At 45.1% G+C, this 17,394-nt stretch overlaps 1 protein-coding gene across 6 annotated transcripts in view; it reads right to left on the bottom strand.

Annotated features, from left to right (window-relative positions):
• Positions 1-17,394, bottom strand: part of EXOC3 (exocyst complex component 3) — a 1,019,937-nt gene that overhangs the window by 382,939 nt on the left and 619,604 nt on the right. For all 6 annotated transcript variants that reach the window (XM_069620467.1, XM_069620465.1, XM_069620469.1 and 3 more), the window contains one exon: positions 10,519-10,629. In XM_069620467.1, coding sequence (XP_069476568.1) covers positions 10,519-10,629 — 111 coding nt within the window. The remainder of the gene's footprint in view (positions 1-10,518; positions 10,630-17,394) is intronic.

Below are 17,394 nucleotides of genomic sequence, written 5' to 3'. Positions count from 1 at the left end.
ATGGTTGCCAAAAAGATTCTCCCCTCAGAATGTTGTTGTTGCAAGCCCACCATAGAAGATACTGAGCAACTGCAATCGGGACTTGCAGAAGATCCGACATATACCCTGAGAACTGGGACCACTGAGTTCTGAGTGCCCATTGAAGGGATCTCATTCTCAACCTGGCTTCTGGTACTAGGAAAATGCAGGATGCCATGAGGCCGAGCAACCTGAGAAAATCAAAGGCCGGTAGACGTTGGGCATTCTGGAACTTTGTTACCATCTGCAGAATGTGGATAGCTCTCACCTCGGGGGGCGAGGCTTTTCCTGAGGAAGTATCCAAGACTGCGCCGATAAACTGGAGCTTTTGGGATGGTATCATATGGGACTTCTTGAAATTGAGGGAAAAGTCCAATTTGTGGAGGAAGTGGCAGGTGATCGAAAGATGTTCCTGAGCTTGCTTCGGAGAACTTGCTCTGATCAACCAATCGTCCAGGTCGGGAGAGATCTGAATACCCCCTCTCCTGAGATTCGCTGCCACAACCGCCAACAGTTTGTTGAAAACTCTCGGGCGGAGGTAAACCCGAATGGCAGAACTCAAAACTGATAATGAGAGTTGCCAATCGCGAACCTCCGGTACTTTCTGTGCTTTGGATGGATTGGCACATGAAAGTAAGCATCCTGAAGGTCTAATAATACCAACCTCTAAGTTGGAGAGCCTGAAGGATCTGATAAAGGGTCACCATTTTGGACTTGTCCTTCCTGAGGAACTTATTCAAGTTTCTTAAGTCCAAGATGGGTCTCAATCCTCCGTCCTTTTTGGGATGAGAAAATATGGGGAGTACCAACCCCTGTTCCTCTCCGCTACAGGTACCTGTTCTATGGCACCTTTCTCTAGGAGGGTTAAAATTTCCTGCAACAGGAGCGGGTCTGGAATCTTTACGGAGTTGGCTCCCGGTGGATGATTCTGAGGTCTTTTTTGGAAGGGGCGACAGTAACCTTGAGCTACTGTTTCCAGTGCCCAAGCATCTGAGGTAATGCCCCGCCATTCCTTCAGATGCTGAGAGATCCTGCCTCCCACTGGTGTTTTGTGTAACAAGGTGTCAGAGGGATTTGGGTGCGGATGCAGGAGTGGCTGAGGGTAAAGATGCCGCTCCTGAGGCTGATTTTGCACCTCTTCCTCGTGCACCACGAGGGAAATTTCTTTTGCCTCTTTGAGTAGCCTGTCCTCTTCCTCTACCAAATGAATAGTAGTAACGAAAAGAACGACCCCTCCAGGAAGATGAGCCGGAATAGGGTTTTTGAGGCTGGCGCATGGAGGCACTAAGCGATTTAGCTGCTGCTTTCGAGGTCTGAAGTTTTTCTAGGCTTTCATCAGCCTTACTGCCAAACAGCCTCGAGCCATCAAAGGGCATGTTGAGGAGTCTGGCTTGCACGTCTGGTGCAAACCCCGACTTCCTCAACCACGCAAATATGCGTAGCACAATGCTTGCAACCATGGATCTGCTGATACTATCAGCAGTATCCAGTCCAGACTGGAGACATTCCCCCATTGCCTCCTTCCCGTCTTTGACTATATTGAGGAAGCCTTCCCTTTCCTCGCCTTCCGGAATATGATCAGCCGCCGCCGAAATACAGTCCCACAGGGTATGGGTAAACCTGGCCAGGGTACAGGTGACATTTGTCGATTTAAGGGCCATGCTGCCTGAAGTTAAAACTTTACGGGCCCAAGCATCAACTTTTTTATCCTCTCTATCCGGAGGGATAGTGGGATATGCAGTTTGTTTTGAAGTGGATGCTGCCTGATTAACTAGACTCTCTGGAGTCGGATGCCTGTTTAAATATTCAGGATCCGTACCAGCTGGTCTGTATTTCTTGGGGAAATTACTATTTGCATCAGCAATGCTCTCAGGATTTTCCCAGTTTTTCTCCACCGTCCTCTGAAGAGCCCTGTGGAAAGGGAGAACTGGATCTTTTTGAGGACCTCTGACAATTATATCCGTCATGTCGTCCTGTTCGAAAACGGATGAAGTGTTACCCCAACCCATATACTCAATCACTCTGGTCATAAGACTCCTGTACCCTGAGTCTGCATGTTCTGCAGGGTCAGGTCTGGCAAACTAATTCTGGGGAGGTGTCGATTCCACTGTCACTCTAGTCTCTCATTTTAGACTCTTGATCAATGAGTTCCTCAGGAACTTGTTTTGTGCCATATGAAACTCCGAAAGGAGTGACTTCATCTTCCTCCGAGCCAGATTCCTCATAAATTGAGAACATGGACTTAAAAAAGTCTGACCTGGGCAATGGAGTAAATCTCCTTTCTTCCTCTACAATATGTGTCGAAGGAATGGAAAAATCCTTCGAAGTTGTCGAAGGAATCTTCGATGACTTCGAAGAGGACTTTCGATACAGGCATCGAGGATGCTTTTGGCTTCGATGCCGAAACGATCGACGTCGATGGCGTCGATGAAGTCGTCGAAGCCTTTGACGACTTATGTTTTTTATGTGGCACCGGAGAGATGCTCGACTCTCGAAGAGTCCTCGATGGCTTGTCGTCGACTCGAGTTTTTCGAGTATCCTTGACACTACTGGCTTTTACCATAGTAGTTTTAGACTTCCCTTTGTCGTCCCATGGAGCGACTTTAGGGGTATGGCTCTTCCAAGGTTCATTCGAGGGGGTCGGGTCGCATTCTCGAATACCTCCATCATCTTTTTACGAAATTCCTCCCATTTTCTGGGGGAATCCGATTTTGTCGGACATCGAATTTCTTCGGTCGACTGAGAAGATGATGATGGAGATCTATGTCTCCTCTTCATTTTTTTGGACGAGGAAGAAGAGTGTCTCGATTTACTCCTAGATCAAGACCTCTTGGAATTCCTATGGCGATCTGATTCTTTCGAATCAGTCGCTTTTTTATGTTTTTTGGACATAGCCTTCTTAGAGGCTTCCCTCCCCACCGACAGTTTACCTATCCTCTCACGAAGGGCCTTCTCGGTCATGGATTGGCAGGAACCACAGTCGTCGGTTCGGTGACTTGAACCGAGACACCAGAGACAAACTCAGTGGGGATCCGTGATCGACATTTTTGATTCACAATCTACGCACTTCTTGAACCCAGTCTTGGGTGTCGAAGGAGTCAAAGCAGATGACATTTTCTTCACAGAAAATCTCAAGCGCGCCGTTCTCGATAGCGAAGCGATTGGAAAAACGGAACTGAAGCAACGGGCGCGGCTCGAGTTAGTTATACCATCGGTGACGTCGACAAAGTACGGAGTCCGTCGAGGGACAATCGACGCCACGACCTTGAGCACAGCGCCCACTGCGAGAATTTTTTTTTCTGAAGCAGCGAAGTTGGAGATAACGATTTATCATAAGATGAGGAATACGTGGGAGGACACAATCCATTCGAATGTATAGCTTCTTTGGTGGGGGTTCATATGGCGCCATGTATCTTTGAGTTTGTACAAGTCCATCATGTCTAGTACTTCTGAGCGGCCAGCCTCTGGTGGATCGCTCACCTTGGGGTTGCCGGCTTGTCTGTCTAGTGTTGGGTCTGCCCACATGTTGAAGTCACCTCCTAGGATCACTTCACCTTCTGCTTCGATCATCACTTTTGGGACTGTGTGTCGGAGGAACCTGGATTGTCCAGAATTGGGGACGTATATGGAGGCCAGTGTGACGGTCGTGCCCTGTATGTTACCGACCAGTAGGATCGCTCTACCGCTCACATCAGCCCAGGTTTTTTGGGCTTTGAACTGGAGTTGTTTGCTGATTAGGATGCCGACACCAGCTTTCCGGAGTGGGCTTGAGCTCCAGTGTTCAGTTCCTGACTTGGTATACAGAACTTTTCTTTCTTCCCCTTTGATGTACCTAGTTTCTTGTAGGAAGAGTATATCGAGGTTTGCCATTTTGAATTCCCTATTCAGTAGTGACCTCTTGGTGGGGGAATTGAGTCCCTTGACGTTTAATGTTCCGATTTTAATCGTGTCGAGCCCATTGCTTGCAGTGTTGTAGTTAACGGCCATTGATGTGTTTTCTCCGTTTATTTGCTGGGTCCCATTATTTATTGCTGGATGCCAACGGGGTTAGAGTGTTTCGTAGGACGCGCCTGACCGTCTTGAGTGTCATTATCTTCATTTCCCCTCCCCGCTCCCTCCCCACCCTGTTTAACAAATGAACATTCCCTTCCCTCCTCCCTTGTTCCCCTTCATGCCCACTCCTGTCGTGAGCTTCCATCCTTGATTGGTGGCGTCCGATTCGGACTGAGTAAGAACTGTCAGCCCAACGTCGGACAACCGACATTGTTTTCATTTGTGATTGTCCGGTGTATTGTTACCTCACCTGTACTTTCTTGGTCCCTTCACTCTTTTTCTCCTTGGACCCTGGAGTTCCCATCGCGTTCCACTTTCTTAGGGTTCTCGGTCATCTTCTCTTGGGCCTGTTCCGAGGAGTTCCCCGATGCAGTCACGGATCTCCTCTTCTGATCATAGCTGTAATCTCTTGCTTCCGTGCTCGAATGTAAGGGAGAAGGTATTTCCCCATCTATATCTGGTGCCTTGTTTTTTGAGCCATTTCGTCAGTGGATTACAGAGGCGTCTCAGAGCCAGGGTGAGGGAGGATAGGTCCTGGAAGATGGTTATCTGGACTCCCCCGAGTGTGAGGAGACCTCCAGTTCTAGCTTTTTCTAGAATCCTGGTTCTGTCTGGTATCGGTGGAACCTGGCGAGGACCGATCTTGGGCCACCAGGTGGTCCTCCGGCTCTGTGTATTATCTCCGTTTTGGGCTCATCAATGTCTTTGTCCGCCGTCAAGATTTTGATGTTGTGAATTGTTTTCTTGAGGTCTTCCTCTGTTTCACCTTCGTGCTCCGGAATGGTGAAGAATCGTAAGTTGTTTCTCCACTCGCGGTTTTCTAAATCGTCAATTTCTTGTTGGAATTCCTCCTCCCTCTTCTCAATTTCCCATATTCTGAGGTCCATTTGGGTTTTGAGGGTGTCTATGGAGGCCTGGTTGTTTTCAACCCCTTCCAGTCTTTCCTCAATGTTGTCCATTCTCTGTGTTATTTTGTCTATTTTACCGCCTAGGTTGGCCCCCATGCACTTCATTTCGGTCAGGAGGGCAGTGATATCACCTTTGGTGGCTGCTGCAACAGTCTCGGAGGTGTCCATTGTCTCTTTGTCTTTGTTCCATGGTGGCGACAAGAGCGGTTCGTAAGGGTATCTGGCCAACTTCAGCTTAGTGTTCATGGGGTCGGCACTGTGGCGTAGGAGGCACATGCCACGGGTTTGGGGGCCCAACCCTCTGCACTACAGTATGCGCGGATGACCCCAGAGTGATTCCAGGATGTTGGTCTGGGGTGGGGTCTACCATATGCGGCGGGGGTTGAAGAGGGGGGTGTAGGTCTCCTTGTCCGAGTTTTCGCGCCGTCTGCCCGTCTTGTGGCCAAATGTCATCGGGATCACCTTTCAGTTCCGCGGTGGACAGTTTTAGCTGGAGATCGGTGTAGCATCCCCTCCTGGGCGTCTTTCTTCATATATTTTGAGAGGGAGCTTTGGTCTGGATGCAGCATTTCCTTTCCGGGTGCTGTGGTGTGCCCCGTGGGAACGCTTTGTTCAGGCGTTGGTGAATGGTCATTGGTGGGGGGCGGTGTGAGAGCTCTTGGTTGGCAGTTTGGATGGTCTTCTTTCTGTATTGCTGTTGCTCTACGCTATGTGCGTGGCAGAATCAGGTTTTTAGATAATGAGGGGGTGTTGTTATGGTTCCGGTGATATCTCTTTGTAGGTGTACAGTTAGCCAGGGGTGGCTTTTTGGGTGCAGTATGCTGGCTTACCTCTGCTTGTGTCTCAATTGCTTCCCATGAGAACGTGGGCAGAAGGTGGGGCCTGTGGTATTATAACATCTGCACTTTCGCTTTATGAGCAATGGTGCTGGTTTCTTAATTTCTAGTTATTTTGTCACGCTGTCCTGCAAGTCTTCTTGGTTAATGGGCTCCGTATGCACCGTGGATTCAGTACGCGTAATGCGCTGGCGGAGTTGTGTGGTAGGGGCTTTCAGGCCAGTTGATCGGTGCTGCGGCCTCTCTCCTTCCTCCTGCGCTGCCTCCGCCCAGACGCCGCGTATGGCAGACCTGCTGATGGGTCACTGTTCATTCGGAGAGGAAGCGTTGGGTAGCTGGTCCTGGGGGGCACCCCGGGCGTCTGGCAGGGTTTGGGGCGTCCGCTCACGGGGTGCTGCGCTGCTGGGCGGAGTAGGTACCTGGGTTTAGCAATCGTGTGTGGAGCGTTTGCTTACCCGTCAGCCGGGGCCCGTTTCCAAGTCCTCAACACACGCGGGCAGGGATCTGCAGCAGGGGCATTCCTCTGGGCATGCTTGGCTTTCCGTCCATGTACCTCTTCACTCTCCGCTTGAACGGGGAGAGGGGGTGCAGAGAGGGGCGAGGGAAGCTGTCAGGTGGGCCGGTTATTAAGATGCCTATCCATATTCTGGCCAGCGCGTTGATGTCACTTTCACTTTCAACGCTTCTTATGAGGCGAAACTTCAAACACTGGTTTCGTTCCCTTTTTGGTTCCGATTTTCATCGCGTTTTCTCCTATAAGGGGGGGGCGGGGTGAGTCTTCAGGATATATCTCCTCTTTTTGTTTTCGGGGGGTAGGGTCGTAAGACGGAGGCTCCAGTCTCGTCTTGGACTTGCGGTAGTGGAGCTCACACAGAGAGGCTGCTCATTCGTGCGCCCCCTGGTGGCCAACCGGTAAAACCTTTTAATGTAATCTCCAATTCCAGCGTCATAGCACTTTCATGGCGAAAGGCCATTATCATTTCAATTTTTAAGAAGGGCTCTACTCATGGTCCCCATTGCTACCGACCCATCTCTTTGTTAGCCATGTCCAGCAAAATGTTTAATAAATGTCTTAAAAGTAGAATGGATGAGTGGGTGAGCACTAAAAATGTCCTACACCCCATCCAAGCAGGGTTCAGGAAGAAAACACCTTGAGGAACCAGGCATCCAAAATACTCTGCCAAGCATCCAACATTCAGAGAACTTCCCCCATACAGGATCTGCGTGTTGTGTTGCCAAGTCAAAACGGTTTCTGGTAAGAAGTGAAGGTAGGTGCTGAATCAGTTGGGGGAGACTTCTGGTAGCTGTGAAAAAGACTTTACCCTCTTTGCACAAACTACTGAAAGGGTTCAAAGGCACTGCCCCCATTGAGAAAGCCAAAATGTAAAGAACAGCCTGCTGTTAGCAGAAGGTAACCCAAATGCACTCCTTTGGGAATTCATTGCTTCTTTTGGACAAGAAATAATTTATATAACAAAGACTTCAAATAACCAGATTTTCAACACAAAGTGTTTATAGTTCCACACTTGTATACTTTTGTTAGTAAGTTAAAAAAACGTTTTGCATATCCAAACCAAAACATTAATAGATGTCCAATTTTACATATCATTCACAGCCACACCCATTGTGTTAGGCAAGAGAATTCACTAAACATCACACAGCTTAACATTGAGAGTTAATATAAGGTAGCTAACTCTCGAAAATGCTGATGCGTTTCTAATAATTAATCCATCTTCAAGGGTTGCAAGCTGTCCTTTCTCTCTGAATGAATTGAAATTCAAATTCTTCAATAAATCTAAAAAACATATGGCATTGTGTTACTCTCTTAAATATTCACACACATTAGTAAGCAATAACATAAATGTCTTTGACTAACCTCTTTCAAATCTCCTATTTATTAGTATATGTGTGTGCCTAGAATTAAACCAAGACACTGTCATCAGTCAATTATCAACCCCAGATGCATTAATAAAACCCATATATTGTAGCTTAAGTCATAAAGCAAATGGTATGGGCACTCACCCGGATTCACCTATACAGGCTTAACAGGGTACTGTAGTTGTTTGTCTTCAGACAAATAAGGATACCTCTGTAACAATACTTTAAAGAGTGAGGTCAGCTTCCTTCCATGTAAAACTCAGGATACCCATCCCCTCTCCACAATTCTAGCATAACAACTTCGAAGGACATTGAGACAGCAGACCGAAAAGAATGGTCTGGTGCCCCGGGTCGTCCCTTTAAAGCAAGCTAAAGCTCTTGCATCTCATTTATCAATGCAGGTCCTGTATAATGCGGTGAGGCACTCGGCGCCCATTCTGGAGTGGCAGAATTTCTTTTCAATTCCTCTCTATCAAACTTCGGAAATCTTGTCCCGTCAAATCATACCCTCTCCAAGTAGTATATTGGTGGTAGTTCCAAATAAGCACCAGATACAATGATTTAGGTGTAATGTAACTAACAGTAAGAGAATTGAACCCACAATGCGTTTGATTAAATTCTAGCATCTGCTATAAAAATTAATGGTTTTAACTTCATGCCTTCTAACATGGCCAAAGAGGCAATTGTCCAGAATTCTGGCCAGGTGCACCACTACCGTGTGTCCAATTCTATTGGTTTGCTGTATAGTCAATCAATGATGAAAGGACATGCTTAAGAAAATAAAATAAAGAGAATGCAGGAGCAGGACCCTTGTAGTACTAGCTGAAGATCCTCCAAATTCCAAGGATGCACTTGAAACATCAACAGCTGCAACGAGATAGCCTAAAACAGTGACACTTAAAGCTCAGAAAGCACGCATCTGTCTCGATTCTAGAGCCGATTCCTCTGCATGTCACAAAAGACATATGTTTTAATTTGGTCAAAAAGAAGAGAAAACTCTGAGGAATTGTATTAACATAGTATAAAGTTAATAAACACACGAAATAAGGAAACTGCACAACAGAAAAACAACTATAAACGAGGAGGTTGGAAAATCTATGAAAAAGGGGAATGGAAACAAAGAAGCATAATGCATGTAATATTATTGGAAGAAACACCACTCAAAGGTGATGGACCAGGAGACAAAGCAAGCAGAAAGTCAAGAAAATTGTTTTGGGTAACAAAGATTTGAGAATGTTTAGAAGCTAATGGCAACCTAAAAGACCGAGCCTGATCAAGCCTTTGCCCTTGTATTATTCCTTATTGGCAATCCCTGTCTTTTTCCCCATTCTTCACCACTTCCCAGCATCTTTTGTAGGTTACTGATTTTCCTCGTTAGATCCCTGCCTGTCTATTCCGACGCCCTCGCATCACTGCAAACTCACTCTCCCACCTCATGGCTCGCTGTGCCTACTGCGGCAATTCTAGCAAGCCCACCTCTCTTCCTCGTGCTCTGGGAAAAGCGTGTGCGTTTCTCTCTTTCTCTCATAGCGCTTCCGGTTTCTTCTCTTTCTCTTGCCACACATAAGGTCCTCATCTCGCTCACGCCTGCCCTCTGCTGCAATGCCCACCCTCCAAATTCAGGAAACAGGGAGGATTTTCCCCTTCTGCTGAAGGTATTTTTCGGCATTGTCTGTCCCAGATTATTCCCTAACAATTCCCTGTGTCCCGAAACAGTCTAGGACCGACCGAAAGAAGGAAGCTCCAAGTCTGAAACTTTGTAAGCTATTATGTGATTGATAGCCAAATTGTTGATATAGGATTGACACCAATACAGTGCTTGTGTATTCATTATGTCTTCAAGGCATTCTGGAAAGAAACACTGATTTGGCTCTCAAGTGGTTTGTCTTCCCTCTCCCATACAGAAGGGCTATCCTTATTACTGTGTTAAAATCACACACGGATGGGGGAGTATTACCTTCTGCCAATTCAGTTTGTACTTCAATCGGGTCACTTAGGACAACATGCACTGATGCGAGATAAGGCATTTCGCTTGCAGAAGCGACTGAAATAAACACTTACATGTTCCAAGAGGCAATGGGCCTAAAGTGTTTTTGAGCCAACACTGATAAAGGTGGTACAAAAGAGGAGCAAACAAGCTGAGTAACCCATCAAAATATTGTTTGACAACTGAATTCTAGAAACAAAAATAGTGCTCATCTGAATTTAAATGAGATCTGAAATTCGGCCCAGATAACACTTATTGGAATATAGTAGCATAAACTTAAAATTAAGTCATAGCCCTATTGCTTTTCACAACAGCGAATAGCAGAATCCGAGTCACCTGCCTGTGCACTGTTTTCTAATAAATTGTCATCTGCTTGCATGAATAAATTGCAGCATCTCAGAGTAACGGAGGATTTGCAAGGTGACAAAACTTAGTAACTGAGGGCAAGGGTGTAGCTCAAAGCCCCTGTGTAGCTCCCACCGGTGAAGCAGAGTGGAAGAGATTTTGCACGTAACCCCTTGAGTGCTAAGGGCGTCTATGTTTGTTCTGAATTCCCATACGGAATCATTTAAGGCTCTGCCCACTCCTGCACTTTTAAGAAGATCTGCATACCAAAACTGACTGTTGCATAAAGGAAACTACTGAATGAGGTGCCATGTCATTCTTAATTTGGGCATTATCTTTGGCATATAAGGTGAGTAACTTGGAAATTAAAGTGAATGTCTATACCCTGACAAAGACCACTCATTGGTAGGAATCAGATACAATAGTTATGTATGCTAGCACGTTGGTTGTGTTGAATTGTAAACCCACCTCCCAAGAGAACACAATAACTCACTTAAAGGTCTGACAGTTGTTAATGATGGCAATCATATACTGAACATAGAACGCAGGAAGCTGTCGATTCTTAAGATGCTCTTCTTTGTAAAACTGGGCTTCCTCTTTGTACCTAGAAGAGAAAGAAAATGGGTTAAAGCGTACTTCGAGCTCCTCAAACTGATACACAGAGCTTGCTGTAAACAGCATTCAAAAAAATTCTTCGCATTTAATGCTCAACCATAAAAAAAGATTTCTTTTCAAACAAACCAATTATGAAGCCTACACAGAAGAAATACAAAGTATTAGGATCTTATCATATATAATCTTTTTTAAGACTGCTTAAGTACTAGCATATTGCATTTGCCATTATCTTTAAAACACATTTTAGTTTTTTCTCAAGTACTGTCTACTCAGACATTATGCTGGCCAACAATGTAACTATCCTCCAACAAAAACATCACTCTTAAGCTTCAAAAGCATCTCCATCAATACCTCAAATAGCAATGACATTTTTCAATTTAGGTTGATTTAGTCTTACCTCAGGCAAGTTTTCTTCAGAATTGAGATACTATGAAACTAAGTTTAGGCAATTCCTCCAAAGAGGCCATCCCAGCCAGAACAGCTAGGCATATCCCCTCTGCCCAGGAATAATGGTTGGGTAGGAGCATGTGAGACAGGCATGGTATCAAGAGATGATGCAGACAACTAAAATGTATTGTGAAAACCTTTATTTTCAATGGTCAGGGTTGTATAACGGCTAACTTGCCCTAACTCTAAGGTGGGAATTTTCCCATAACTGAAAGCAAACTAAGGGAAGACTAAGTCTGTCAGTCCAAAACAAAATACGGTTGGTGTCGAAACCTATGCTTGCCTTCACTTCTACAGAAAGAGAGGGTTATGGGATTTGGCCAACTCAATAGTGTTCAAAGTAAAGTTAATGTGACAATGGAGCTCTTCTGCAACTCCCTTCCCCAAGTTCAGGGCACTTATAGGACTATAAGGTTCCATAGGCTTTTCAGGATTCACTTGGCAAAATGTTCACAGTACCTTTTTTCTTGTCAGTTCTTTGGGCTTCTCTGTGTCCCCTTTCCTTGAACCCAAAAGCCTTCTGGTTCACACTTCTCGGATGGGTCACTTAGGCTTCCCTTGCCAAAGCGAAGACCCTTTTGATTCTATAACGGTTATTTTCAAAATCACAAATGCTCAACTGGTTCAGTGTTCCTTTCTTTTCACGCAAAAGTTCAACTTAGTAAACAGAAAAGTTACATTTGCAAAACACGACAGGTCAATTGGCTTCTTTTGGGGCTCCCTTCCCCATTCTTAACCAAGTCCTTCTTAGCTTTTAACTTTTACAGATCATCCAGTTCCTTTCCTTCAACTGTGGCCACCCTGGTCGTGGCGCAGTTGTCAGACCGCACAATCCACCCATTACAGGTTGCGCAACCAGGTGCCTTAAACTTTAGTTCTGTCCTCTTTTCCTTATAGTGGGGTCTCTGCGGCCATCCTGGATCAATCTCCTGCCTGGTGGCCACCCCAATGCTTTTTCAAAACTCTTTGCTTTATTTAAACACGATTCCATAAACATTGGGATTTTGCTCCCACTTCATTTCTCGCGTAGCTCCCCCTTTTTAGGATTTCTATTTTCGTCACACTTTGTGTCAGCACACAGCTCCCCTCTTCACAGACGCTTCCTTCTTTCACACAGAGTCTTTCGAGAACACTTCATTGTACACGCGACTACTCTGCAACTATATTAATAACAGTATACAAACACACTGCACCAATCACTGTAAAGTTTGATACATAAATGCATATATATTTATTTTCCAGAGTCAGCCTGACACGTGTTTCGAGCCTAGGCTCTTCTTCTGAGGCAGAGTTATATCATCACATGTACAAGTAAATTATTTACTTCGGTGAACCGATATTACGTCATGGCGGCACAAGCCCAATGTTCAACAAAAGGTGCCATAGGCAAAGTAAATTAAATTCAACCAAAGTGATACAGATACAACCATGTCAAATGCAATAATATGATGGCACATGACATATGGGTAATGGCAAATCAAATTCATTAAGACATAATGACACAGGACATACAAATAAGAGAAAAATAGTCAAACGGTACAAAAGCACAATTAGTAATTCGCTAATATTCAACCAAGCATATTGTATCTAATTGTGTAGCTATTTGGGCAGTGTGTCACATCATCTCTGCCTCTTAGAAACTGTTAGATATTGTTACCTTAAGGTGTTCTTGTTGTTGACATAGTCCTTTAAATGAAATTCATTAAAGAGTTGGTAAGAATGGTAAGTACGACTCTCTAATTTTGAGTTATAGTCATTTATAGCACCATTGTGCTGACTACTAGCTAAGCGCTGCCACTTACCATTAAGCTTGGTAGCTAAAACGCAATAATCAGTTCCGAATTCCTACAGGGAAATATTAAGTGTGAAAAACCATCACCTTACAACGCACCCTATTGGCTAAATAAAACCGTTGTTAAGACCACATTAATGAAGGAAGAAGGTAATTACCTGTATATTCTGTTGCGTCACAACACTTAGATTACTGTATTCCATTGGAAGGCATACCACGCATTCATAAACGGTGTTGATAAGAACAGCGGTCAAATAAATGCAGCCGATGGAAGGAGAGAGAGAGAGCGCGAGAAAGCTCCCGATCAGAACCGCTCAATTACTATCTCTGACAATAGCGCTTCACACTCGTTCAATTGCCCAGTTGCGGTCCCCCCAGGGACGGTAGCAAAAATAAAACATGTAGTTAGTTACACGGCCTTTCGGCACATGTGGATCTGTGCCGAAAGGCTGTATAAGTAACTATGTTTCCCTGTAGACATTTGCGTCCTGGTTTCTTCCAGCTGGTCCTGGGCAGCCACGGCTCCACAGCTCTCCTCTGCTCTTGTTCCCTTTGCTGAATGACTGGGTTCTTTTAATTCTCTTCTGAGTGTTTAACAGGCTGTGGGTGGGCATGTTTGATTTCCATTGCCTGACCCTGCCTGGCCTTGTTAATGGGACATGGCCAATGAGGAAGTCGGTGAGCCTCTGTCTGCATCTTCTTCGTCCCAGTACAATAGTGGTGTTTCACATAGGAAGTCTGCATTCCTCTTGACTCCCTCTTCTTTGTCACAGTACTTGTGTGATACTTGGGGAAACGAAGATTGTGTGCCTTAATATATCCTATGAATGCTGACAGGGGGTTGGCAGGTCACTGTCAAAGAAGGGGGGATACGGTGTCTCACCCTCAGGTATTCCCTCCCCAATCTCTGAGGACCCTCTACCCAGGTGATCCTCCCTCACTTGTCCACCTCCAGGGTAGGGAACCAAAAGCGATGGACCTCCCCAGGCTACCTGTGTAGAAGATCCCCTGGGAATAGGCAGGGAAAGACCCTTAGGTTTTTCTCAACCATAGGACACAAGAATCCCCACATGCAGCTTTGGCCCTTTTAAACGAGGTCCATCTGCGGTTGCTTGTGTTCCGGTGCCGGGAGGGTATTGACTAGCAGATTGGGCAGCTCTTTTTTGGAGATAGGGTCAAGACGGATTTGAAAATGTTGGACCCTTACCAAAATGGAACAATGGGAAAGAAGGCTGAGAAGAGAGTCCCTCGGATTATGACTTATTCAAAGCTTTTCATCCATCACTGCATAGGTTTTTTTTATGGGTTTCTAGAGCTGCTTGTAACAGGTGGGTATGTTTTGTAAAACTATGCTAGGTAATGCTGATCCAGAAATAGTTGTGTGAATTCCTGTTTTGGGGGATTCTAGGACCATCATTTGGACTTTTTGTTGGGGGCCAGAGGCAGTTTTCCTGAAATTCCCCTATCATTACATGTCCTTTTCACATTATGGTATGGGTGCCTCTGAGGTGTGTCATTTTTGCCTAGGGTGGTTCAACCATCCTACACAGCTTTTAGTGAATAGGTTGGTGGCAGCTATACTTTAGATTTACTTCACCAGTGGTACAAGTCATTTTACAGTATTGGTAGCAGAATTTAGCTTTTTAGTAGCCCTTGGAGTGCCAATGTGTTTTTTTAAATCCTGCTCTCAGCCACTGTGCGTTTCAGGTCTTCCTCAGTTCAGGCCGACCACAAGGTAGCCTTAAAATACTCGTTCTGATCACATGGGCTCTTTGTGAGCTTATAATGGCAGCCTTAATGTTGGTCTTAACTGGTCCAGGTTCTCCCCCCTCACTTCCTGTGAGGGTTGCTTTAGCGAAGTGGCAGTTCCAGTAACCAATCACAATGGTTGGTTATCTGTGTTTGCTGCCAGCCGCCTTTAGTGACTGGCCTTTAGCCACCCGCCTTTTACAGTGGTATTTAGGCTGTGCTCAGTCCTTCCTCCCTCTCTTGCTAGCTTGCTTCTGGAACGTGGAGGTTCCAACTCAGCCTGCCATTTTTTAAAGCCTTCACTTGATGAAACATGCTGAGTGCAGTGACTTGGGTGTATCCGGGTTTGGGGTTTTCACCTCTGGAAGTCCATGAAGACTTCTGCTGAGTCAAGATCCCTAGCTGGAACAGTTTTCCAGGCTGTTTGCCACCAAATATCACCATTTCTTGCCAGAATCTTCTCCTTGCTATGGACCGCTGCTGGTGTCCAGAGAGGTCGTGAGACTTCACCACCCGCCAATTCTTCAGCTTAGGACATCTGAGGGTGCCTCGAGCCATTGGTCCTGCTATGGGATCATTTGCTGCTGTGCTGCCTTCATCTTTTGTCCACCGAGCCGCTGGGAGCAATTGGTCTGTGTTCCCTCGCCTTCCCCGAGTCTTCCTCACCAAAATCTACGATATAGGCTTGATTATTGGTGCCCTGGGAAGGCCCTTTGTTTCGCTTCTAGGTTGTCTGAGCCGCAGCTTGATCTGGGAGAAAGCACCTGTGCATCAGATCCTGTAAACCACAAATGCAAGACAAGTTCTATACTTACAGGGTTGTTTCGTGCTGCTGGAGGTATTTTGTGGAAACCACTGATGTGAGTATCTACTCTTGGTTTCTGGTTTGTGCCGTTATTCATGAAATACACCCTCAGGGGTGACCCTGGTTCGCTGTTGAGATTCTACCACATTTCCCATAGACAATTCTATGTTCATTCATCCTCCTTTTTTTCGCAGCATTTTTTGCTGAAAATGTTTCCTCAAAAAAGCTAATCGATTTGTTTTGCTTTTATCTATGGGGAGGGTGCCATCGCTGACCCCCCCGTCCTATTATGTATTCACTATTCCCCACCCTTATATGCCCTTAACCGCTCGCCCCATATTTTTCAATGATCTTTTTCAGGGAAAATGTTGCAGCAAAAGAAAAAAAAAAAGGCAGTTGAATGAACGTCGTACCCCCATAGACATATACTGGAGGTTCTACTGCTTTGCTGTTTCTATGTCCAGGGATTCAAAAAATGTGGAACACTTCTTTGGGGTCCCTTCTGACCTTCCCTGCGGTTGTTTGCAACGGAATCTACACCTGTTGAGTAGAACTGACTTACCTCCACTAAAGCAGGTGCCATTGAGACTTTGCTCTCATCATTTCCTATGGAACTTTAAACCTGATGTGGAACTCTCTAAAACGGACACTCGAATACTCATCTGCCCCTATACATGTTTCCTTGATCAACAAAGATGTTCAGTGAGCTGTGGAACAAGAACTATTACTTACCTCTTCATTTCTCCAATGATGAATGTCTTTTAAAAAAATAATAGTGTTTTTATTAAATTTCCATGAACAACAATCACACAAAAATTATAACGATACCGAAACTTCAGGTCTGCTGATCTCGCAATACAACCTCTTAAGCTGTGAAAAGGTGCTGAATATACAAGCTCAAAATATAGCCTAGAACGATATGTGAAGATTGTCTTGAGAGAGATGGAGAGAAAGGGGGGAAGAAGGAAGAAAATGGGGGGTGGGATCACCATTAGTTAAGGTTTTATAACTGACAGGCTCCATGCTCTTAAGGAGCACATGATTGTGGGGGGATTCCTACCCACAGCTCTAACAGCAGATGGATGTATTCATAGCATTGTAGCAATTCTTGGTGTTGCTGGTCGCAGATGAAACATGAAATAGTCCAAGTCTCTGAGAAGATGAAAGGGGCTTTATTAGAATGTTCTTGGCCCTAGGGCCTTCACTCTTGTTCTCTCGCGTCTAAAAGCACCTCTTCCCTAACCCAGGCATCCTTAGTTCCCGATTAGTTACACACATTGTTTGACCCTCCATATTATAAAAGGCTAAATAAACTGTGATGTTAATATAAAGGCAAGTGGCCTTAACTAACTAAACTTCCTCCTAGTTTTCCCTACTCTATCAATGGTTTTGTTTTTCAAAAGGGAAACAGGAGTGTGCCTTCCCGACACTCTGCCTGCGTCGGTCTTCTTTCCTTTACGCACATGTCTTCCTTTCCCTTTTATTGTCTGATGGTCTTCTCTCACTACTGTGAGGAGTCAGAAATGTAGGCCGGACACAAAGTTGTCATATTTCCGGTTCAATACATTTAGTAAATAAAAATGGGTTGGGAAAATGCCTCTCTGGCCCTATTCTAAAGGGGAACTTCCCTACCTAGAAACCAAAAACTAAGGATCGGTCTGCGTCAGGATGTCAATAACTAAAAAGCTATCCTTGTGTCCAATAGGTCCTATCCTGACCCTCACACTACAAACAAAGCAACAAAAGGTGCAAGGAAATGTCTTTAACTTGATGTTGGCAAAAGTGTTCAAAACCAAAAAGTACAAGGATGACTCCAATTAAAATGTTCTCCAAGGTAAAGATCCTTAGTATCCAGAGGGTGGTCCTCTTTTGCTGGATTATTTAATAGGATGGCAAAAATGTTTCTTCAGCTAACAGTTTCTTCAGCTACACACGCTGGAGACCAAGTAATAATACTGGGT

The sequence above is a fragment of the Ambystoma mexicanum genome, chromosome 5q (assembly GCF_040938575.1).
Source record: "Ambystoma mexicanum isolate Mex_15411 chromosome 5q, UKY_AmexF1_1, whole genome shotgun sequence".
In the NCBI taxonomy this organism is placed as follows: Eukaryota; Metazoa; Chordata; class Amphibia; order Caudata; family Ambystomatidae; genus Ambystoma; species Ambystoma mexicanum.
Note: the sequence above shows the minus strand (reverse complement) of the source record. Positions and strands in the feature narration are given on the sequence as shown.